Raw genomic sequence first — 26,036 nt, forward strand, 5'->3', positions numbered from 1 at the left:
TCATCATCACTGGTCATTAGAGAAATGCAAATCAAAACCACAATGAGATACCATCTCATGCCAGTTAGGATGGTAATCATTAAAAACTCAAGAAACAACCAATGCTGGAGAGGATGTGGAGAAACAAGAATGCTTTTACACTGTTGGTGGGAGTGTAAATTAGTTCAACCATTGTGGAAAATAGTGTGGCAATTCCTCAAGGATCTAGAACCAGAAATACCATTTGACCCAGCAATCCCATTACTGGAAAATTATTTTTTAAAGACTACCCAGTGTGGAATTTTATGTAAGTATTGAAGAAGAGGAGTAGCCAGCCTGGGCTGGTGCAGTCTAGGAAACTTCTTAAAGCTGGGAATTTGAACTTGGCTTTGCAATATGGATAGATCTCTCATCCTTCCTGTCACTCATTGAAGAGGTCAGTGGTTCTCAAACTGTAGTAGCATCAGAATCACCTGGCGAACTTGTTAAAACACAGACAGCTGGGCCCATTCCCAGTTTTTGATTTAGTTAGATTTGGGATGGCGACCTGAGAATTTACATTTCTAACAAGTTCCCAGGTGATGCTATTCTGACAGTTGGGGCCCACGCTTTGAGAACCACTGTTCTCCTAGGTTGGAGTAATATCATTAATGTGGTCGATGCTAATAGTCTTTATTCTTAGCCATTCAAGATGTTAAGCAAGGAAGTGATATAATCAGATCTGAGAAGTAGAAAGATTCATCTGGTGGCAATTATCAAGAATAGGTTGGAAGGGGTGAGCCCGCCGCCAGAGACCATTTGGGAGCTGATGCAGTAACAAGTGAAAGATGAGACCCCAGCTTACCTCAGCAGGAGTGGAGATGGAGGACAGCAGAAGAATCAGAGAGAACTGAAGCGCCTTAGAGATCTACCGGAGTGAAGGAGAAGGAGGAGTCTGAGATGAATCTAAGTTTCTAGCTTCACTGACTGACTGTGTGGTAGTTCCATTAACCAATAATACTACATTTAAAACAAGTTTTCACATTTTAATTAACAAAAATGCCCCCAATTTTTTTTTTTAATAAAAGTAACTATGATACAATAGGAAGCATATAGTTTCAGGGGGCTAGACAAGTCTGAGCTCAAATCCTGTTTGTGGTGCTTATTAGCAAGTCTCACTCTTCTGGATCTCAGTTCCCTGGGAATAATAATACTTATTCTATCCTATAGAGTTGTCCTAAAAACTAAATGAGATCACCCATGGCTCATAGTCAGTGCTTAGAAAACTTTAAACCATGACTTGGTGTCTGTGTTGACTACCGTGTACATAGAGCTGCTTTACTTACCAAGAGATTCCATTTTTGCTTTGTCAATCACCAGGATATATTCATAAGTGCCACCCATGGATCCAGATGTGATGTAATGGGTGCCATAGTCATTGATGAACTTGGCATACATGCCATAATTGTACTGATCTGGAAGCTCCATTAATGACTGCAGCATTCCTTCATCCAGCATAATGTTGTCCCTCCTCATCTTAAAATGGGCAGTCTGCACCTTTGTGAAGATTCTCATGAAAATGAATTTCTGCCAACAACCGCCATTGAATAAAGCAAAGGAAAAAAGAGAGCATATATGTTACCATTAGAAATAATGCAAAAGGTTGCTGGGCATGATGGCTCATGCCTGTAATCCCAGCACTTCGGGAGGCCGAAGCTGGCGGATCACGAGGTCAGGAGATTGAGACCATCCTGGCCAACATGGTGAAACCCCATCTCCACTAAAAACACAAAAATTAGCTGTGCGTGGTGGTGCATGCCTGTAATCCCAGCTACTCGGGAGGCTGAGGCAGGAGAATCGCTTGAATCAGGGAGTCAGAGGTTGCGGTGAGCCAAGATCGCTCCAGCCTGGCGACAGAGCAAAACTCCATCTCAAAAAAAAAAATAAATAAATAAAATAAAATAAAATAAAATAAAACAAAATAAAATAAATTAATAAATAAATAAATCGAAATAATGCAAAAAGTCAGCTTTTAGTAGCTGTAAGAAATACATATATATAAACACACATATGAAGAAGAGGAGTAGCCAGCCTGGGCTGGCTACAAATACATGTAACGGAGTACTACCGTATTTCACAAATACATGTAACGGAGTACTACCATATTTCACATTAGGTACCAATGTATGCCAGACTTGCCCCACACCTCCATCTCTGTTCCCACTGCCCCTGCCTAGGTCAAGTTCTCATCAACTCTCACCTGGGTGAGCTACTACAATGGTTTCTTCATTGTGCTTCACCCTTCTGTTCTTTGCCCAATCCATTCCCACCCCCACACTTCTCCCAGTGCTAATCAAAGCATTGCATTGGGAAACTTCCTATGCTAATATTAAGTATCCATTAAAAATTGTGTTTAAGATATCTTTAATGACATGCTGAAATGTCATTCAATTGGAGTTATTGAGCAAAGATCTACAATGCCTATAGCAGCATGCATTACACTAGGTGCAGAGGACATAATCTTGCATGAGATAGGCTCCTGCCCCCCTGGAGTTCATATTCCAATAGTAATCTTAACTAAGTAATAAAGAAAAGCAGGGTCCTTATAGATATAAAAAAAAGAGATAGCACTGGAAGAATTTTGGATTGGTTTTACAGGAAGATGGCCACCTATGGGCTTTACTTTCAGGCAATAGAAACCTTGATTCAAAGTGATGATGGAATTTTGAGGAGTCCACATGCTTTTAGAAAAGTCCATATTAACATGCTACAGATAACTCTTAGAACAATATAGGACTTTACCTTCAGTTCAATAGCTAATTCTTCGGCAAAGCTCTAGGACTCAATTTATGTGTGTTGAGTAAGTTAATTTTTATAACTATATTTTCATCATTCAAGATAATTTTTGAACCCCAACTGGATCCATAGTCTTGGTATTAATGCTATTGAGAATTTTTAGTAAGCTTCTAATTAATTCAATAAATATTCCCCTGGCCACCTGATTACCTCTCCAACCTCACCACTCCCTGTTTTCCTTTCCCACCCTGTGTTTCAGCTGGCTGAAGTACTTTCAATCCCAAGTTTTTGTGTGGCTTCCTCATCTCCAGTCCCTCGCACATGCTGATTTCCATGTCTACAGCATCCTTCTGCCAACTTCTGTCTCCCTTTGTCTGGACAATTTGTACTAATCTTTAGATCTAAGCTTAGATGAATGTTCTTTCCTCAAGGAAGCGTTTCTTGACCCCTCAGGATGATAGGCACTTAATGGTGAAGGTTTGCTGGAAAAATGAAATTTTTTTTTCTGGCATACCAGCCCTTCTATCTTTTTGGAAAAGCAAGGCTTGCTTTACAATTCTTCCAAGCGAAATTTAGAGGGTCCAGCTGTTTCTCTTAAAACATTACCATTCTACACATTTCCCTCTATGCTCCAGGTAACCACGAAAAAGGAAGGGGGGGGGGGCAAAGTGATAAGAATCCTAGTCTTATCATTCAATTTTATTCCCTTTGTGATGATTCTGTGTGCAAAAGCGTAATAAGAAAAACAAACCTGATTACCACTGATCAGACATTTCCAATTACACAAGCAAATTAAGGTTCAATTACTACTGTACTTTTTAATGCAATTAAGGTAATACGTGTTCAGTGTATATTATGGAATACTGTGAGACACAGACATTATGTTTGAATACCTTCTCATTATACTTGTTTAATTCTTTCAAGAATGAAGCATCTTCTGACTTGGATACACCTACACCCACCATTAAAGGGCTGCCAGCTGGGCCTATGCCGATGGTCACTCCAAATGAGTCAGACTTGTCTTTTCTAACTTTAGAAAGAAGGTCATTTGCATTATCATACAACTCTGAGGAGATTCCAGTATCTGCCAGGGCCTGAAAAAAAAATGAATGGATGTTAGCTTTGTGCACATAGAGCCATTTCTCAATTCATATTTAATACTTAAATCTTTGCTTGGTAAAATATCTAAAATTTTAGATTATGGTAGGCAATTCTTTTATAAGGCAATCCAGTCATTAGACTGATACTTATTAAAATATAGAAATCATAGCATTGTTAGTGTTTAGTGGTACTGATAAAACATTTATATACCACATGTGCTTGCACACACACACACGCACACGCACACACACAGATGATTCTGATCAAATGCTATATTGCTCTGAGCATGGATTTCTTTCTGGCTGGCTTATCCTTCTAGGAGAGAAGGCTGGCTGCTTGTCTTTGCAATAGTGAGATACAGAAAGCCACATATGGGCAGGAGCCTGGGAGGAAAGAAGCAAAGGAAACCTGCAGATTATGATTGTCTTAGGCAGTGGTATACAGGATTTCATTTCTCTGCTGACTTGAACTGAGGCCTGGGCTTGGCCTTGTTTGAGTCAATGAAGTAAGCCTTAGGAGCCTGTGAGTAGTTTGCTCTGCCTCCATTACCTTGAGTCCCTGAGTGACTGTGATGGTCAGTTTCCTTTCTACCTTAGGGTGGACAAGTAGCATAAGCAAGGCGTTGTTGCTTCAGCTGCTGAGATTTGAGAATTCTTTGTTCCCAAAGCACTTAGTTCATCTTGCTGATACATAGGCCCAAGACCTTCCTCGAGATTAGGAACATGGCGTTGTTTATGTCTTCCACATTGGTTTACCATTGGTCTGATAGAGAGTAGAGGTTGGAGTGGGGTTGGGGGAGAAAACTTCTTAAAAACAGACCCTATAAGCTTGGCCTTATTTTCTGTCAGTATTTTGTTCAGAATCCTAGGATCCTACTATCTCCCTCTAGAAGTGAATAATCTATCTCCTCCTCTAAATGCTGTGCAGCCTGGACTTAATTCAGACAGATCTGGGTTTAAGTCTTATCTCTGCCACCAACTGCAGTGGAGTTTGATCCTGACACTTTCTCCCTTTGTGTTTCTTTTTCTTAATATCTAAAATGAGACAATGATAATATCTATCCCATTGTGTTGTGAGGGTTAAATGGGACAATTTGTGTGAAAGTAGAAGATCTGACACATGTTAAGCATTCAATGATGTTTGCCATGTGGATGTTTCACCCAAAGGATGAGGGGTAAGAAAATTAATGGCCACGAGTAGGCTCTTGACTGATCATGAGCTCCAAGTGACCAAGAGACCACCAAATCGTAGAGATGGAGAGGGTCTTAGTGATTGTCAGCAATTTGCAAGCATTTTTATACAGAAGAACCTTTGCTTCACACAAAATCACATACAAAGAGCCAAGACATGAAAATGATCAGCGTGAGATGCCTTTGGTGAAACGAAAGTATAGGTCTCAGAATCCTGCTCATCTACGCCTTGTCCTGCCCTACACTCTACAGATTAGAAAACTGGGCCCAAGGAGGGCAGTGGGTTAGCTGCTAACAGTCTTGTATATAGTCTAACAGAACCACAACTTGGAAATAGGTCTTCTGATTGGCAGCCCAGAGAATAGGGCCTCAGATCTATTTTACTGATTTTGGAATGGAGCCAAGATTTAACAGGTGGGTAGCCACATTTATGATCTGCCTCTCAGCACCCTTCAACACTAAGTATGTGTGGGGATGGGTATGAAGGAGACTCCAGCCACCAGCAAACTATAGAAAACAAAAGCTTCCAGAGCAAGCCATCTCCACCAATAAGCCTCTGCCTCTCTGCCACCTACACCACAGTGGCCTGAGAGCCTCCGTGTTCAGACTTACTTCAAAGTGGTACTTCAGGAAGTTGTAGGGTTTCCGAAAGTATTTCTCATCATCTCCATAGTAAAGACGTTCACACGTGGGGTCATATCGAAGCTCCCTCCATTCCCCATTGTATACCGTCTCACACTGGCCCCCATAGTAAGTGGCATCGTACACACTCTGAGCATCTTCCTGGGTCAGGATATTGTACCTACATTGAACAAAGCAACTTCTAAATAGCTAGCGGATGCTGGGTTTTATACCTGGGTGATGGGATGATCTGTGTATTAAACCACCATGGCACACGTTTTCCTATGTAACAAACCTGCACATCCCGCATATGTACCCCTGAACTTAAAATAAAAGTTGGAAATTAAAAAGCAAAAGCAGCTTTTAGGAGAGAGAATTAGAAAGGCAAGGTGGCATATAATGTCATCTTCTGAAAGATGTTGTAGCTGGTTCAAGTAATAGTTTCTCAATCTATGTTCTGTGGAGTCCTGGGGTTCCTCCAAGTAGCTTATGGGCCACTTTAGGTAACACTTGGAGACTAAATGGGCTGGCCTGAGCCTTCAGTTTTCCTTTATCTAGATCATCTAGACAGTCCTATTTAGCATCTAGAATCATACTGCCACACAAGCAGCCCTAAATATTTGCTGAATAAGTTAGAGAAGAATATGTGCAATTATCATGAATCCAAGGGCAGCAGCCAGACAGTCTGGGCTCATTTCCCATCTCTGCCACATCTAGCTGTGTGACCTCAGGCATATCATTTAGCCTCTCTGTGCCTCAGTTTAGTCATTTGTAAAAAGCAGTTCTTAAATACTACTGCCCTCATAGAGTTAAATGAATTGAAACATGTAGAGAAATCATAATTGTGCTTAGCATATACATCAAGGACTGAATAAAGGTTGCTGTTGTGGTAATTGTTAGTATTAAGTATAATTGTTAGTATAAGAGCTCTGCTGATAAAAAAAAATAACTTTGAAATACGGGATGCAATTCATAGTGCTAAGGTCGAGAATCTAATCCTCAGAAAGGCCATTATCTTTGAGGCAGCATGGGATGTTGGAAGGTGCACAGTTTAAAAGTCAGGGAGACTCCTGTTTAATTTCCAGCTTTGCCACTTACTAGCTGTGTGACTTTGAACACAGTCTAGAAGCTCTCTGCATTTCATTTTCCTCATTTAAAGAAGAGACATAATAATATCTACCTCTCATGGTTTTTGTGAAGCTGAAAGTATGAAACTAAAACAGCAGTAAAGTACATATTAGGCATTCAACAAATTATACTTACTTTTCCCTAGCCCAATACTCTTCCAGAAATATTTCTCCATACTTCCCTTTCTAGAGTATTTAAAAATCATCAGCCCAGGTTCCATGTTTTAGGATATGGATGGTTTTACCATATTCAGGTAAAATAATGTCAAGCAGATGAAATACAACTTTAATTTTCTAAAAAGGGAAAGTTAACAGAACAAAAACAGTAGAGTTGGCTAAGAGTTCTAAGACCTGATAATCAAAGCCTCTTATGTTACAGACAATATAGTTATTGTTTGTTTTTTGTCTCTCAAATTCCTATTTAACCTTAAGGAGCTAACTCAAATGTTGCCTTCTGTCAACAGCCTTCTTTGAATGCTCTGGACGGTCTGCTGCTTCCTCCTCTGTGTTCCCAAGGCATGCAGTGACTACCTGTAGCATAGCGATCATCATGATTGTTTACGGCCTCTGTGAAAAGGCACAAGGCATGAAAGGAGCAGGGGATAAATTGCGAATAAAAACCACCTCAAAGGAATAAGTGGATAATTATAGAGCACCTGGCAGATTGTAGAAATTCAATGTATGTTAACTTCCTTTTTCTCTTTTTTCTCCTTCTCTTTCTTCATATTAGTGTAAGTGATATAATAATAGCTACAATAAATTGAATACATACTCTAGTAGACATTTAGCATATATTAGCTTTCAACCTCATGACAACTCTGCAAATGCAGAAATTGAAGATCAGAAAAATTAAATAACTTGCCTCTAGTCATAGCTGGATTTTTTCCTAGATTTTATTGATAGTAAAATCTGGGTTCCTTTCCTTCTACTTCCCCTGAAGTTTCTATCTTCCTGACCATTGAACATGTTTCTGCCTGTAGCTTATAAATATAGCCTCTTAACAGACCGAAAAAAACTCAAAGAAACAGTATTCCCTAAGAGTATACTATAACCTCTAAGCATGAAGCCTATATATATATATATATTTGGAAAAGCTGGTTGTGAAAGCCCCAGTTAAAAGGGAAAGGTGTAGTCAAAGAAGTTCTACCTTTTGGAAATCTACTATGCAGAAATAATCACACATGTGTACAAAACTACGTGTACAAGAATGTCCACAGCGCATTGTTTGTACTAGAAAAATATGGGAAAGAATCTAATTATCTTTTAATAGGAAGTAGTCAAATAAATTATTATATAATTATACTATAGATGAGGAGTTGAAAATTCTTTTTTTAATAAAGGACCAGATAGTAAATGTTTTAAGCTTTGCAGGTCACAGGGCTGTGTTGCAACTACTCAACTCTGTCATCGCAGGGTGAAATCTGTGTTCCAATAAAACTTTATTTGTAAGAACAGCAGGCTGAATTTGGCCTTCAGGCCATAGTTTGCTGACTATGTTATAGAAGAATGTGATGCTTATTAAAAAGAGAGAGAAATTTTGGGGGAAATCTTAAAACTGTACTATTAAGTAAAAACATGCAAGTTACAGACAATATGTATAGCACGATCATACTTATGTAAAATATACCTATGTCTAGAATGCCCAGTACACACAGGTATATTTTCTATGTAATGCATATTGTCAATGCATTTTTTATGTAATCTGAAAGTATCTTCACCAAGCTGTTAACATGGGTCAGCTCTAGGGAGGGAACGGAGAGAGGGTTTTTGGATGGAGTGCAGGCAAGAGAGGATGGAAGAAAACTCTCAGTTTTTATTTCAAACAAGTATTACTTCTCTAACAATAAGTAAACATTTTAATCTGGGAAATGAATTAGAAAAAAATAAGAGCATGAAGGGCCTCTGAGATCTGAGATAAATAGAAGAACCATCAAACATCAGTGGTTAGAGTGGAGCAGGACCATTTTACTAGTTTCAGTATTCAGTGTGGGTGAAGCACACTGTTCAGAAAGTGTATTTGAAATGTTTCTAGTTAAATCACGTGGGAGAAGATCCATGGTCTGCCAATAAGGAAGGGATTATTTTTCATTTCAACATGTCAATATTTCACACTTCTATTGTTTATTCTACCGTCACTTTTGAAATCAACAAGAATCTCCTTTTATTGATGTTACGGGTTGGATTACGTCTCCCCAACATTCATGTGTTGAAGTTCTAACTCCCAAAGCCTCAGAGTGTGAGTGTATTTGGAGGCAGAGTCCTTAAAGGGGTAATTAAGTTACAGTGAGGTCATTATGGTGGGCTGTTATCCAATGTGAGTGGCGCTCTTGTAGGAAGGGGAAATTAGGACACAGATAAGTACAGAGGGAAGAACATGTGCAGACACAGGAAGAGGGCAGCCATTGGCAAGCCAAGGAGAGAGGCCTCAGAAGAAACCACTCTGCTGACACCCTGACTTCAGACTTCTCGTCTCCAGAATTGTGAGAAAGTAAATTTCTGCTGTTTAAGCCACTCAAGATGTGGTGTTTTGTTATGGCAATCCCAGCAAACTAATACTGCTGGTATGAAAGAACACAGAATTTTCTCATCTTTTTATGTGTGTATATCTACATGCACTTACAGAGGTCAATTCCATCAAGTAGGTGGGCTGTGATCTCAGAGCAATTCACCATAATGAATGAGGACTGCATTCCATGGAACCCCCCCTTGTCCTTGAGTGGGCTGCAACAGGGCTGAGTCACTCTGTGACAGTTACTACATCTCATCATTTCCTTATCTGTAAAGATCCGGCTGATCATACTGATTTGTTTCAATTCAACCAATATTCAGTGAGAGGCTATAGGACAAGCTCTGACACGGGGGCTAAGGAGATGAAAAGGCTGAGTCAGAAGCAACCTCTGCCCTCAAAGAGTTTATTTTCAAGTTAGGAGACAAGATCCTAGGCAAAAACAGAGTGGCAGTACTAGAATGTCACTCTGAGCTAAGCCCTGTTCTGGTACTGGAGAAGCAGAGATGACAAGGAGCCCCTAGCCTGGGTAGATAGACACCCCAACAGACGTCCCCAGCCCTGTTGGGTAAGAGCTGTGAGAATAAGACTTGCAGGAGGCTCTGGGAGCAATGGGAGGGGACTAAGTCAACCCAGGCAAAGTCAAGAGCAGGGGAGGGGGCTGTTACAAAGACTACCTAGGGGAGATGGTACCTCAGTGTACTAGTCTGCAGGGGCTGCCACAACAAAATACCATGGACTAGGTGCCCTACACAACAGAAATTTATTTTCTCATAGTTCTGGAGGCTAAGAGTCCAAGATCAAGGTGCTGTCAGGGTTGCTTTCTGCTGGAGGTTCTCTTCCTGTCTCAAAGACAGCCGCCTTTTTGCTGTGTCCTTACATGTCTCATTCGCTATGCATGTGTGGAAAGAGAGAGATCGCTGGTATATCTTTCTCTTCTTATAAAGCCACCAGTCCTCTTGAATTAGGGTCCTACCCTATGACCTCATTTAATCTTAATTACCTCTCTAAAATCCCTATTTCCTAATTCAGTCACATTACGAGTTAGAGCTTCAATATATAAATGTGGGGGTAAGGGGAGACACAATTCAGTGCAGAACATTAGATAAGGAGTTACCCAGGTAGGAATTTGGGAAAGAATATTCCAGGAAGAAGGAACCAAATTGCTTAAGGCTCAGAAGGAAAGAGTGTGATGCATTCAAGGAACTGAACCTGAACATAAGGTGAATGAAGAGAAGTTAGAATCGAGGCTGATTTCATCTCAACAGATAAAGACACTGTGCCCTGAGAGGTTTAAGTAAGCAATGGGAAAGTGGGGGTTAAAGCCCCTCTCTGTCTCAGCCTGAGCCCATTGTCTTTATGTTGTGTCACACCATTAGTCCTGGTTATCGCAAGCCTCTACAGTGCAAAGCAGATTGTGAACAGGGCTATTGGGAAGGAAAGGGCTGGGACCAGAGAAGAGCTATCTTTCTGAAACATCAGGAAGGCTTCATGGAAGCTGTGGCTTCTTAAATGGGCCTTAGAAACAGCATTGGGGTGAAGGGAGATGAGCAGTAGGGTAGGTGTACTAAAAGAGAGGAGGACTGTCAGGCAGATACATGGGGAGATAGCATGGGCAGTGTCACATAGGTAGGACTGGGCAAGTCATCTCTGGGGACAATGAGAGTAGCTCACAGCATGCACTCCAGAGGAACCCTACAAAATGGCCCCCTTCTGTCCTCAAAACTAATGCTCACAATTAAAGACAAATCATTCCCTGCTCCTAAATAGCTAGTAGGCAGGCCCTCACCCCAAGGCTGCCTTCTGTGATCCTGGAATTGGTTCGTACTGGCTGCAGTCTTCGTCAATGGCCCTGACATCTTCACAGTCGTCCTCATCAGAGCCATCAAGGCAGTCCTGGTCTCCATTGCACACGAGGTGGCGTTTCAGGCAGCGACCTGGAGAGGAGAGACTGTGGCTGCTCCCGGGGTTCCCCTATCCCTCCAGACCTACACCCACAATCAGTAAGTCCTTTTTGCCTCAGAAATAAACCTCCCATCTGCCCCATCCTCTTTCTGTTCTCACTGCCTCTGCCTTCCTTCCAGCCTCATGAGCTCCCGCCTGCAGCCCCCCAGCTTGGGCATTGCCTGAGTTTCTATCTCTCTCTAATTCTCCACATTGCAGCCCTAGTAATCTTTCTAAAATGCCAGTCCATGTAATCCCTTGCTCAGTATCCTCCAGTGGCTCTCTATTCCGCTTCTTCCAAATGCCACAGTCTAGACCCTACTTGCCCATCACCTACCTGCCCATCACCTGCCTGCCCATCACCTACCTCTCTTCCCAAAGCCCTGAGGCTGCAAACATTCTGGGCTGATTGGGAGTCTCTGATCCCCATGCTTTTGTACGTTCTTTCTCCTAGAAAGTTCCATTTTGTTTCACAAGTCTCTACTCAACTACCATTTTGAAGCCCACCCAGACCGCCCAAAGCAGATTTGGGAACCTTCTGCTAGAAAGTCCCACTAGACCATGCACATGTATGTGTCCATGGCTATCACACAGTATCTTAATTAGCTCCTTCTACGTCTCCAGACTAGGAGTACATCACGGTAAGGTGCATTATTTTTTTCATGTCTATATTAACAGCAGGTAGCTTACTCCCTGGCACATAATAGGTGGCCAATAAAATTTGTTCAATGAGTGGATGAATGAATGAATTGTATCTTTTTCTAAATGAATCAACAGATGTTCCTACAAAGTTGAATCAAAATTACTTGGGCTGCTGGCTTGGCTTAAAATGCGGATTCCTGGGACCCATCCCAAACCTACAGAATGGCAACCTCGAGAGGAAAGGCTCAGGAGTACGCATTTTAATAAGCTCCCTGGGGAAGTGTTTCACATGCCACTTTTGACAGGTACAGCTGTTATCCTGCTGGAATGCTACTCACCTGTCTCCTTACACTGGAAATCCTGTCCACACCGTGCTTGCCTTATACAAGGTGTAGAACTGGAGCAGCTGGCTTGATCCCAGACATCACCACTGCAGATGGTTCCCCCAAACTTGTTTGGCTGCAAGAGGCTCCGGTATCGGTACTAAAACAGATTTTGAACCAGAAACATTCTTGTCAATTAATCAATCAATCAATCAACCAAGATTTGTGCAGCCAGGTCTCAGCTCAACATAAGAAATAATTGCCTAATGATTGAGAGCCTCCTGCAAAGCTGTCTTTTAAGGGATGAGTGTGCATAAACAGGGGTGTGTCACCAGAAGTGGCACAATCACCCACTGGAATGTTGAATAGGGCCTCCAAGCATCAAATGAAAGGCTTGGACAAGATATTTCTAGGGTCTTCCTACTTACTAGGGAGAACCTTTGTTCCCTCTTCTTGAAGAAGTTAAATTCCTATTCATCTTTCAGTAACATTCTGCAGGTTGCTCACTCCCTCTCTACTAGCACTTGGCATATGAAGTTGCAATTGAGTATCCATGTAGTTCTCCATCTCTCCCACCAGACTATGAGCAATTTGCATATTGGGGGGTGGGGAAGAGAGGACCATTTGGCTTCGTACGCTTGGCACTTGATCTAGGGTCAGGTACTCAAGAGGCACGTTTAGAAGACATCTGTTGCTTTTTATTTGCAACATTTCTTCTGGTCCTGGAATTCCCCTCTTTCTTTGGGATATATCTCGAATGGTTCAGGTGGGAATGACCTCACCTCCTCAGTCACAGGGATGTGTGGGTATGAACCAGGCCTGGTCCATCAAATCATCACATCTGCCTAGTTGTAATCATTGCTTCAGGGATTGGCACATAACTCAATCCCATCCAATCAAGTTCTCTCTGGGGATTTTCTTTTACAAAGAGACAGCTTCTTTTTCCTGGAATTGTTGGAAACAATTGTAGATGCCTTGCCTATTATGCAAAAAGCACCCATCCAAGAGATAGAGAGACAAAGAGAGACAAAGAGAGCTCTGAAGACATCATCTGAGTCCCTGGGTCCACCTTTGACTGCAGATAAATAGACACTTGACAGAAGGAAGAATTAAAATGCACGCCAATCTTGGGACTTTAGAGTTTCATAATCATGTTTTCTGTATAGCGTAGTGTCAGGCACTAGTGTAGAAGGAGGAAGCTGAACACTAGGATATTCAGAGAAACATGAGGTTCTATTCCTGCCTTCAAGAAGCTTAGAGTCTAGTTAAGGACATAAAATGTGTAATAATACAAAACATGCAGCACGGATAGCAACCACACAGTGGCTGAAAAGGAAATGTGCAGTCCTGTATTTCCTGCTGTCTCTCTCCCTGGCTCAGCCCACAGGCCCCTTCCTTTAAGAATGTTAGTGTGTAGGTAAGAAAGCAATGATTTGAGCAGCAAAAGAAGTGGGTTTCCTACCTCAATCAATTTCTTACTTGCTGTGTGAGGTATCAGCGTCTGGTACTTTGTTGCTCAGTTTCTAAATCTGTGCAATGAGGTGGGTGAGCTAAATGACTCACCTAATTATAATGACTAATATCCTTTCACCTGTGTCCTGAAGTTGACAGAGCATGGACATGAGGATTAGATGGACTTGGGTTCAGGTCCCAGATTTTCTGACCAACTGCCCATGAGCAAGCCACTTCCCTTTTCTGAGCTTCTGTCTTCCACTGTGTGAAATGGGTGTAATGGCACTTTCCCTTGAAAGGACTGTGTGATCTCTGAGTAAGAGAATGTGTGAAGAAGCCCCCAGCCCTGTTACTGGTATATTATCGGTGCTCAATAAGCAGAGGTGGTTTTCACATTGTTATTGTAATCCATGTAGTCTTTCCAGGTGATTCCACGGGTGATTTGTGGAGCAGTGCAGCTCTCCTCTCTTCTTGCCCACCTCTGTCTCCTTAGCTGCTCATTAGCAAAGTGGCAAAGTTAGCAAGGAGAGGTGAAGATCAAACCTGTCCATAGGCCTGTCCTGCCTTTCGGTTAATAACAGCAGTAACAGATTTGTAAACTCTGTGGGAAGAGACTGTAATTAATGACCAGTTGGAGAATATCAGTATATTTTAATTTTCCACCCATACTCTTGCCCCTCAGCACAGCAAATAAAGGAGTGATCAGCATGGAAACATAGAGCCAATTTTCTTTCTTTCTTTCTTTCTTTTCCTCTCTTTATGTCAGTTTATTTCTAGACGTGCCTTCCAAGAACACGGGTTTATCTGTTACTTCCTCTGTTCCGAAGTGTTTAGTCATTCACATTCTTTGAAGTGTAACTGCTATCCACGTTAAATACATTTCTATAATTTCCTTACATGACACTATGACTTCTGCCAAATATATCTTGTTCATTGTTCCTAAACATACTGTGTTTATTTCTGGCTATAGACTCTTGTTCATGGTTTTTCTTCTTAGGATGACTTCTCATCTCACTTTCAAATCTTTCCTTCCTTTAAAATACAGCTTAAAGCCTGTTTTCCACCATGAGGTCTTTTAGAACTGTTCAGCCTCTTTCCCACAATTCAAACCCCAAAGGTTTGACTTTCTTGTGAACTCGTATAGATCTTATTGTCTCCATTTTCTGCTTGAAACTTAAGATATATTATCTTAAATATATTTTCTGTATTTTTCTTTTATCATCAACTAATGTTACACGTTATTTGAAGGAAAGCGTCTCAGACTTTTTAACATGGCCAGCACTGAGTAGATATCCAGTCAATGTCATAAGGAGAATGGAATATCTAACAAGGACATTATGCATGGAATACTGCTGTCCAACTCAGATGACTATTTACCATTACGTGATATCTATTTTGATTACAGCTTTTTATTATGAATATGTTGTGCTTATAATTCCACTTCATTGAGAATGAGGTTGGGAGTGAATTGTAAAGGTATTTATCCAAGATCCAAAGAAAGAAAATATTGGTGCTTGGAATATTGCAGTTAGGTCATTCTAAACTCCATTTTTGCTTCTTTGACAAAAGAGCAAATTTGAGCCTGAAAACTGGTGCAAGGATACCTTAGCATATCTGTTGTACATGTTATAGGGTGAGGAGTTCACAGTTAAATGAGCAACAGGGATCTGGTACATGTCACTGTTCTGCAGTGCTTTCATGGTGACTTATAGGAACAGATTTAATATGGTTTAGTAAGGGCTTGAGCTTCTCCAAACAAATAACACACAACGTTGTTTGAAATCAGACACAGTAGCTACTTGCCTTTGAGTACTCCTTCTTTGAATTAGCAGCCAATTTTCTCTATTACTCTAAAAATTGTATTAGATTTTTAAAACCTGTAGCTACCAATTTGATAGTGGTGATAGTGGCTACCATGTATTGAGCACCTACTATTGGCCAAACACTTTACATTCCTTATGTTATTTAATCTTCACAAGTTTATGAAGTTAAGTATACTATGGGAATCCCATTTTGAGCTGAGTTAGAATTCCAGCTCTGCCACCTACTGTATATGCACCACTGGGTCAACTACTTAACATCTCTGATCCTGTTTTCTCATTTTTAAATGAAATATATCTGAGAACATTGCAAAGATTCATAATAATACATGCAAAGAAATCATCACTTTGCCTGGTTTCTGATATACACTCAGTAAAAGTAGTTATCAATGTCATCATCATTCTTGTATCCAGCTGTTGGGCTACTTCAAAAGGAATTGAAGTGACCACTATGTCACTCATTACGCTCCAGGATGGTTCAGCGGGAGGCAGTAGTGTGGAGGGGTCAGCCGCAGAAGCTTTTTGGAGTCAGACTGACCAAGTTTTAAATCAAGGCTCTGTCATGTTCTTAATGGGTGACCCAAACGAAGTGGATGATGATGTCTGTCATTTACAGTTGGCTGTGAAAGTCAAACAAGATAATTTATTTAAGGCATTTGCACAATTGTCTGGTACATAGAAATTATTTAATAAATGGTGACTATTGCCATTGTCACCCTTCCTGTAGTATCTATACTGGGAATGATGGTGTAAGCCATAAGGTTCATTCCCATTGATTCCCTATTTTCTAGGTTGCTATCAAATAATGAAGATATTTACGTGGCAGGAAGGTTGGTGCCAATATTCCCTTAGGGACTTCTCCATGCTATTGCCTGTGGTTGGGATCATTAAGACACAATTTTCTTTTCTAACTGGTAGATAATATTTCCTTCCAGAAATGTACATTTTGTTTGGATGATTTTGAGAAGGAACGCACTAATAAAAAAAACTAGGGTGGTCTTTCACTTAATTAACAGAATTAATTACTTTAAGGATTACTTTAAAAACACATGTGTTTTTGAGTCGCTAAGTAAATAATTCTATTCTGATTTAAACTGCAAATCATTGTCTTGTGCTACCTGCTGTCTAAACTGAAACAAATAAGAAAAATTTAATTAAGATGTATAACAGGTTGAATAATGGCCACACAAAGATATCGAGTCCTAATTTATGGAACCTGTAAATTTTACCTTATTCGGAAAGCTGGCCATTGCAGACATCGTTAAAGTTTTTGAGATGAGGATATTACCCTGGATTGTCTGGATAGCATTAAGTGTCATCACAGTATCTTTGTAAGAAGGCAGAGAGAGATTACAGGCAGATACACAGAGGAGAAGACTCACAGATGAGGCAACAATGTGACCAGGGAGGCAGAGATCGCAGTGATTCAGCCACAAGGTAAGGATTGTCAATGCCACCAGAAGCTGGAAGAGGCAAATATTAGGTTGCTACAAAAGTAATTGTGGTTTTTGCTGTTACTTACTGCCAAAACTGCAATTACTTTTGCACCAACCTAATAACAGAGTCCCTTCTAGCGCCTTTAAGAGGGAGCATGGCTCTGCTGATACCTTGATTTCAGACTTCTGGCTTTCAGAACTGTAAGAGAATACATTTCTGTTGTTTTAAGCCACCAAGTTTGTGGGAATTTGTTCCAGTGGATTCAAGAAACTAATACAGGATGTCAGAGCAAAATGAGCATGTAGGGATCAAACACATTTAAACAGTAACAGTCTAAAATTCTTCAGCACTTCTCAGAGATGAGTGAGGTAGAATAACAAATTTCAGACTTTGATGTTGAATGAACTAGGTCAAAATTGTGTGTGTTCCACCACTTACTGCTATGCAATTTTGAATAACTCATCAGAAACATTCACAGAGCACCTCTCTGTCTGAATGGTGGGTCTGGAGGCAGGATGACCATTTGCAAACTTTGCAAGATCTCAGATGAGGAAAAAGCAGGGATTAATTCAGGGCAGTGGGACTGGGGATGAAGAGGAAGGCAGAGATCATTATTAGAAAAACAGCTGGCACTCCACAAATTAAAACTCTAATGAGATACTACCCTACTCCTGAAAGAATGGCCATAATTAAAAAATCAAAAAATAATAGATGTTGACATGGATGTGGTGAAAAGTGAACTCTTTTACACTGCTGGTGGCAATGTCAACTAGTACAACCATTATGGAAAACATTGTGGAGATTTTCTAAAGAACTAAAAGTAGAACTACCATTCAATCTAGCAGTCTCACTACTGGGTATCTACCTAAAGGGGGAAAAAAAAGTCATTATATACAAAAGAGACTGCGATGCATGTTTATAGTAGCACAATTCACAATTGGAAAATATGGAAACAACCTAAATGCCCATCAACCAATGAGTGGATAAAGAAAATGTGGTACATATACACCATGGAATACTAGTCAACCATAAAATGGAATGAAATGAATGGCCTTTGCAGCAACTTGGATGGACTTGGAGGCCATTATTGTAAGTGAAGTAACTCAGGAATTGAAAAGCAAATATGATATCTTCTCACTTATAAGTGGGAGCTAAGCTACGAGGATGCAAAGGCACAGGAATAATATAATGGACTTTGGGGACTTGGGGGAAAAGGTGGGGAGAGTGAGGGATGAAAGACCACACACTGGGTACAGTGTATACTGCTCGGGTGACGGGTGCACCAAAATCTCAGAAATCACCATGAAAGAACTTAACCATGTAACCAAAACCCATGTTCCCCAAAAGCTACTGAAATAAAAATGAAAAAATAAAAGAAGGAAACCATCCGGAATTCCTTAAACATGTATTCTGAGCCAGATGCATGAGAAGGGTTCTGTGTGCCTTACTCATGTATTGCTCATAACAATTCTAGAAAGTAGGTACTCCTACTACTCCAATTTATACATAAGGAAACTGAGCACAGAGATGATTAAAAATATTCCCAAAGTAACAATGCAGATAAGAGGCAAAGCCGGATCTAAACTGCGGAACTGAATCTTAACACTGAAACTTGGCAGTAGTGTGCTAATAGACAAGGTTCAGGCAGTGAGTGGTATGCCGAGTGGGGAAGGGAGCATCTAATACAGGCATGTGTGTCTGAAGGGAATTTTAAAACAATAATAAAACAGACTAGAAGTTACACTGTGTTTTATTATGTATTTATATTTACAAGACAGGATCTGGCTCTGTCACCTAAGCTGGAGTGCAGTGGCACAATCCAAGCTCACGGCAGTCTCCAATGCCTGGGCTCAAGTGATCCTCCTGTCTCAGCCTCCTGAGTAGCTGGGACTCTAGGTGTGGAATGCCCAGCTAATTTTGTGTGTATGTGTTTTTTTTTTTTTGTAGAGAGCAAGTCTTGCTATGTTGCCGAGGCTGGTCTTGAACTCCTGGGCTCAAGTAATCCTCCTGCCTCAGCCTCCCAAAGTGCTGGGATTGTAGATGTGAGCCACCACACCCAGCTGACTACGTTTTATTATCACTGTGAGCCAGGGATTCTGAACAAAGTCAGAATTTTAATGCTCCCCTCTGCCTGAGTGGAGGGCTCCCAACATCCCTCTTCCCTTCATATGTCAATGGTACTAGGGATCATTTTGAACTATTCAAAACCATTTAGATGGACAAAGTAGACACACCTCTGTTCATTGGGTGTGTTGGTCTTTTCCATAGATGAAAATGGAATTCTCAAGAACACACCTGGGACATCCCCTGGATTATCTCATCTCCTCATGGGCAGTTTGGTATTTTGTTTCTAAGCAATTAGTTTCTCCAGAAGACTCTCATTAGTGGGCAAGAGATTTGCCACGACTCAGACAGAAATAAACGTGCCTATGTACAGATAGCGACTTTTCTACCTATGAGCCATAACACACATCTTTTGCAGCCTCACTCAACACTACCCTACAAACAAAATCGGGAGACGCAGAAACAAATGTCACCGTCCATGTACAATGGCTTTCAAACAACAATTTCTAGACCCAGTTTCTCCCCAGGCCCCTAGACATAGTGATCTGCTTAATCTCCATTTGAATGCCTAATACACACATCAAATATGAAATGCCCCAAAACCGGTTACCCTTTTGTCCTGGCATGGAAAGCAATCCGTCCACTCTGACCAGTTGCTCAGCTGGCAGGTAACTGCTGCGGGTGTGGCTGCCCGTCTTACTCTCCTAAAGAAAGGAAAGATCCCTGCATCAATTTTGAGATGCAAAATTTAAGCAAATGAGAAAGCTGTGCACATTTTCCTTCCAGTAAAACACGGTTTGAAAGAAATGAGGAACGAACATTTATTGTACTCCTACTTTATGTAGAAATGCCAACAGAAGTGAGAGAGTGTATGGTGCCAGAGGGTTTATATAAATTATCCCTTTAATACCATATCAGTCCCCCATGCATCAAATTATTATAATTTTAGAGAGAAGAATATTAAAGAGGGCTAACAATTTTTGAAGAGCCAAAGTAGCAGAAAGCTCAGTGGTTAAGAATGTGGAGTCTGGGGTAAGAGGATTGGGTTTGAATCTTAACCACCACTTGCTGACTTTGAAAACTTGAGTAAATTACTTAATATCTCTGAACTACAGCTTTCCCCTCTGTAAAACTACGCTAAAAATAACATTACCTAAAAGGGTTATTGAAAGTGTATTGAAATGCTTATGAAAGGTTTACTACAAGATGACTTTCATTATTACATGCTGGGACATTATGTGGATTATCTCATTTAATCCCTATAACAATCCTTGGAGATACATATTATTAGATCTATTTTATGTACAGTGTAAGAAAGCTGGGATTCCTAAAAGCTAAATAGCCCTGAAGTCATAGCCCAGGAACGACAGAGGCAAAAATGGAACTGGTTGGTTTGATGGCAAAGCCCGTTACCTGCTCCTCATCATGCTACTGCCTCATTTTATGAATCAGCCAACAGACGTGAGAGAGTGTATCTCCAAGCCCACGATCCTTCTCTTACCCCATGCTTCCCCCTCACCAATTAAAAAGCCTACTCAGGGAAAGGGGGACAAGCCACAAGCTTGCCTGGCTTCCACATTAGCCTCTTCCCATAGCATCACTGCTACAACTTCAAGGCCAGGTTGGCCCACGGGGAAAGTGGGAACATCTTCTGTTAACACTAGAATTACCACAGCCTCTGAGAGCCAGGCAGCCACCGCTGTGAAGAATGGCATGATTATAACCCTCGTGTAGGAACAGAAAGTGTTTCAAATCTCATGCTAATTATGTAATGAATTTGATGAATAATGACACCTAAGTTGAAACTCCACACAAGGAGCCATGGAATAGTTCAGAAAATTTTGTCTATCTTTAACTCTGGTTCTCCAACTTTTGGTCTCAGGATACCTTTGCATTTCTGCAAATTACTAAAGACCTCAAAGAGCTGGTAAGTGGGCTAGATCTACCAATATTCACAGAATTCAAAATTAAAACTGAGAAATTTAAAAAATACTTGTTTATTAACTTATTTAAAATTACAATAACAAACCTATTACATGTTACCATAAATGTACATTTTTTCAAATCCCTTTAATGTCTGGTTTAGAAGAAAGTAGCTAGAATCTTATTTCTGCTTCTTCATCCAATCTGTTGCTATATATTGATTTGGTTGAAATCTATGAAGAAAACTCAGCCTCACGTGGTTATGTAGTTGAAAAGGGGAGGAGTGTTTTAACAGCCTTTTCCAGTAACTGTGGATGCTCTCTTTTGGTATTAAATGAAAACTTGACAAGAGGCAATTTCTTACATGTTAGTGGCATGTGGAACCTGAAAGCATATCAGTGAATTTTTTGTTCTCTGTCACATTAAAATCCATTGGTCTCTACACTTTGAATGGATCTTGTGCCCACATACAATTTTTATAACATCAGGCATTCGAAATTTGGAAAATCATGGTTCACTGAGTATGTGCCTTACAAATATTAATACATTTCACTGTATAATATCTAAACATCAAACTTGTTAATATCACCAGTGATCTCGTCAAGTTCATGGTAGTGGATATGTTTCCAAAATTTTAATTTTCTCATAGAAACTCCAATCTTGTTATCAGTAACAGGTAATGTTATTTGTTTTCCTTGAAATGATAGGGTCTCTGCATTTTTTTATACAATGCATGGCAAATATCTAAGCCCAAATAACCATAGTTTGGCAGTTTTTTCATCAAGAAAAAATGGTGTTCCAGGAAAAAAAGTGGTCTTATTGACTGATGTTTATGTCCCCCAAAAATTTATATGTTGAAACCTAATCCCCAATCTGATGGTATTAGGAGGTGGGACTTTTGGGAGGTGACTAGGTCATCAGGGTGAAGCCCTCATGAATGGAATTAGTGCCCTCATTAAAGAGATCACAGGGACCTCCCACATCCCTTCCACCACGTGAGGACACAGCTAGAAGATGATTACCCGTTAACCAAAAAAGTAGGCCCTCACCAGACACTGAATCTGCCAGCGCCTTGATCTTGGACTTCCCAGTCTCCAGAACTGTGAAGAATAAATGCTTGCTGCTTAAACATCTAGTCTATAGTAATTTGTTACAGTAGTCCAAGTAGTAAGACAAGTGGTTACCTTAACTTACAGCTCAAATAATTGCTTTTCCTCAAGACAATCATCATACTCAGTACATACTCAGTGATTTCTCTATGCATTCTTCCCATTTTGTTACATAGAATACTTAAGTCACATCTATTCAAGGATTGAGGTTTAATTAAATTAACAATTCTTACTGCTTCTAGAAGGACTTTCTTAAGTAAAACTTAAAACTTAGGAGTTTTGTTTGTTTGTGTGTTCTTTCCTGTGAGTTTAGTGCCACTGCCTTGATTTTGACCAAGGCCCTAGCAGTTTTATCCATTGGTGCCTCTGTACCATCGGTGCAACTGTAAACACACTAAAAGGGTAAAATAATGTCTTACCATTATTATGAGAACTGTTTTGAACTTACAGGTCCCCTGAGAAGATATTGGGGACTTCCTGGGGTCTGCAGAACACACTTTGAGAAGCTCTAATCTGTAACACGGTGCTAGCAGGCAGAAGCCCTCCCATCCCTTCAAAGAAAACGTCATTGCCCAGCTCACAATCTTCCCCCTACATCAATTCCTGTCCTCATGCTGGGAGACTCATCATCCCTACAAATGAGTCATCCAACTCTCTGGTTGCTCGGTTGCTCCTCTTCCTCATCTGTAATAATCTTCTCTTCTGAACCTTCTCACTCTCTAAAACAACTTCTCCTCCAAGCCATTCATTCATGAATCACCTGTGAATAGTTACTTGGGGGCTCCACAGCCTCTTGTCTTTCTATCTTACAGGCTTAAGGGGATTCCCACTGCGCTTCTTCTTGAACCTCATTGGGATCTCCATTATCTCGACATCTAAGCTTCCTGAACTCCTCTTATCTTTATTTACCTTTATAACCAGTTTTGATTCCATGATTCATCACTTTAAAATCTTACCTATATTCTAAACACCTAGACCCCACTGTTCCCTCGATCACACCTAACTGTAAATCCCAACCCGGAATGAATCCGATTATCTACCTCTTTACTTTGGTTAATTCCTATGTATCTTTCATTCTCATCATAAACATCAATTCCTTAGGGAAATATTTCCTGATATCCAGACTGGATATCATATGATTTGGTCAATCTCTGCACATTTTCTCAATATTTAATTATCAAACTTGTAATATTTGTAAAATTTATTTTTTCTCTACCAGATTCTAGGCTCTATGAATGCAGAAACTGTCTATATTTGCTACAGAGTTCCCAGCACCTGTCATGGGCCAGGGCCACGGAAAGTGCTCAGTAAATATTTACAAAAGGAAAAAAAGAAGGAAGGGAAAGAGGGAGGGAAAAAAGGAAGGAAGGAAGGAAAGAAGGAAGGAAGGGAAGGAGGGAGAGAAGGGACTGAGATAGGGAGGGAAGAGAAAGAATAAAACCAATTTCTGGGATATAGACAGTGACACTGTTGAGATATTTATTTGAACCTGATTCTTATAATCTAAATTAAATTAGATCCTGGTATCTCGACATTCAAATGGCTCAGGGTTTGTTACACACGTCATTTTTCTAATAGACTGTTCTAATAATAAAAGTTTGAAGTGTGGGAACATGGATAATCGGAAGGAGAGAGAGAAGGTATAGGGAGAAGGTTTGGGAACAGGAAAGGACTCCAGCATTATTTCTGCATCTCACTACAGAATTGTCAAGATAATGTCACTGTAAGCCCATAGAGACTGCATTATGTGTCAAACCGGAGGGAAACAGTACTAATGGATGGAAGCAAAAGCCTAGACAGAGCAGTGGTGTATTGCTGTAGTTTCAAAAGCCTTGTGACATGATGTCTAGACGGAGGCATACATGCTAATGCTATCACGGAGGCCAGAGTACAGAAAGTACACCAGGACCATTCATTAAAGTTGTTACAGGGCTCCAACCTTTTAGCCAATACCAATGTGACCAACATTTTATTATTCCAATAATTTTTTCAATGTAGTTCATTTTTTGATCATTATAAAAGTAATACATTCTCATTACAGAGAACATGGGAAAGATTATAAATGAAAGGAATTGTCCCAAATTTTACTATCACGAATATTTAGTTATATTTTCTTCTGTTTATTTTCATAACACATTGAGGTCATACTGAGTATTACATTTTATATCCTGATTCTTCCACTTAATAATAGAGCAGAAACCTAAACTATTTATGGTAATACACATTGTTCCACTCCCCTTACATTAAACAATTGGATTATTGAGTTCCCAGTTTTTCAGTATTCAAGTTATTTGTTGAAGATATATCCTGTAGAGTGGGATGACTGCATTGAAGGGATTTTAGAACTTATGGCACATATTGCCAAATGGCTTTCCAAAAGAACTGTATAAATTGTTTAATTACTTAAGGAGCCATTCATAATTCTGTGGCCTAATAAATCTTGGAAAATATTTTTAAGGCATCTCTCAGCTGGCAAAATTCTACTCAATCAGTAAGACATTTAATATGGAGCACAGGGACTTAGGAGTCTTTGCTTCTCATCTTCAGTTTGCCTCTCACCTGCTGGGCTACTATGAGCAAGCTGCTTTAATTGACTTTAAGTTTTTTAATCTGTGGAATGAGCACAATTCTATATGGTGCTATTGCAGCGTTTCTCAAAGGGTACCCTGCAGAGTACAGTTCCTGAGATATGCACAGGGGTCGGGGAGGAAGAGGAGAAAAGTTCCATGGTCAAATACATTTGGATGAACTGCATACACCATACCATTCTTGGATATTTAAAATGCCCAATAACATATTAAAGGCTCAGAGAGTTTCTGCATTTTAATTTGCTTACCCTGGCATTTCCCAAATTTTGTGAGGAAACACAGGCCATTTCTTTTTTTATGCATCATCTGTAAGACTATGTAACACAGTTGAAACACTGATGTAAAAGAAAGAGGTTTAGAGTTCAGCAAATATGCATTTGAATCTGATTTCTGCTACTTACTGAATTTCAATTTTCTTATAGCTATAAAACAGGGAAAATTGTTTGCAAGACTATTTTGAATATGGGGTGAGATCATGTATGTAAAATCTCAAGCACAAGCCTGGCATACATGTTAGCGTCACTCTAACCTTGTCAACCTCACACATGCTCATCAAACCTCTCCGTCTTCATCAAAAATGTACTGAATGTACTCGGATAGGGCTGTGGACAAGTGACATGCTTCCCATCTGCCTTTTAAAATAGAGCAGCTTATTGCGCAAAGGGTCTAAAACCTAGAGTTGAATAAGCAACGTGCAAGTTAAATACTTGACCCAGAATGTGGCCACTTCAGCAACTTAGAAAAGAAAATAATTAATTAGCTACCAATCCTAGGCTAGAAGGTCAGAAAGCCCAACCCTGATGATTACCAGGGTGTTGTCCTAATAAATTGGCTCAGCTTGTATTAAAATCTGATTATCACTAATCATATAATCTTGAGCCAGTCCCATCCAGTTACATGGAGATTCCATCATACAACAGAGGTATTTTAGGTTTAACTTTGAAAGCGCTCAGTCTTCAGCAACCTCCATGTTGCTAAGTCCAGTAGAAAGTTGTCTGGTTTTGTTTTACTTGCCCTCTGCTATGGTTTATTTGTCCCCACTCATGTTGACTGCATGAGTGTAATAAGTAGGGGGGAAAAAACAAAACTCATATTGAAACTTGATTCCCGATGTGGCAGTGTTGGGCCTGGTGGGAGGTGTTTGGGTCCTGAGACAGATCCCTCAGGAAAGGCTTAGTGCTGCTTTTGCAGTAGTGAGTGGGTTCTCCTGGCTAGACAGACTCATTCTCGCTGGTTCCCATGGAAATTAGTTGTTATAAAGCAAGGTTCCTCCTCCTGTTTGGTCCCCTTCAAATGTGCCCACTTCCTTTTTTACCTTCTCTGCCATGTTTTGACGCAGCACAAAAGTCCTCACCAGGATGTTCCTATTTCTTTATAGAACTTTAAGTATATGAAATATTTGCATACACTTTTCTAGAACAGAAGCTTCATGAGA

The 26,036-nt window shown here is 40.2% G+C and overlaps 1 protein-coding gene across 1 annotated transcript in view; it reads right to left on the reverse strand.

The window, feature by feature from the left end:
* The window catches only part of LOC105495133 (complement C8 alpha chain), a 63,098-nt gene that overhangs the window by 30,773 nt on the left and 6,289 nt on the right, over positions 1 to 26,036 (reverse strand). Inside the window, exons 2-7 of the mRNA XM_011764364.2 lie at positions 19,592 to 19,685; positions 12,224 to 12,368; positions 11,089 to 11,236; positions 5,658 to 5,847; positions 3,648 to 3,848; positions 1,305 to 1,545 (exon numbers count right to left, since the gene is read on the reverse strand). Of these exons, the coding sequence (XP_011762666.2) occupies positions 1,305 to 1,545; positions 3,648 to 3,848; positions 5,658 to 5,847; positions 11,089 to 11,236; positions 12,224 to 12,368; positions 19,592 to 19,685 (1,019 nt within the window). The remainder of the gene's footprint in view (positions 1 to 1,304; positions 1,546 to 3,647; positions 3,849 to 5,657; positions 5,848 to 11,088; positions 11,237 to 12,223; positions 12,369 to 19,591; positions 19,686 to 26,036) is intronic.

Source organism: Macaca nemestrina, chromosome 1 (assembly GCF_043159975.1).
Source record: "Macaca nemestrina isolate mMacNem1 chromosome 1, mMacNem.hap1, whole genome shotgun sequence".
NCBI classification, from domain to species: Eukaryota; Metazoa; Chordata; class Mammalia; order Primates; family Cercopithecidae; genus Macaca; species Macaca nemestrina.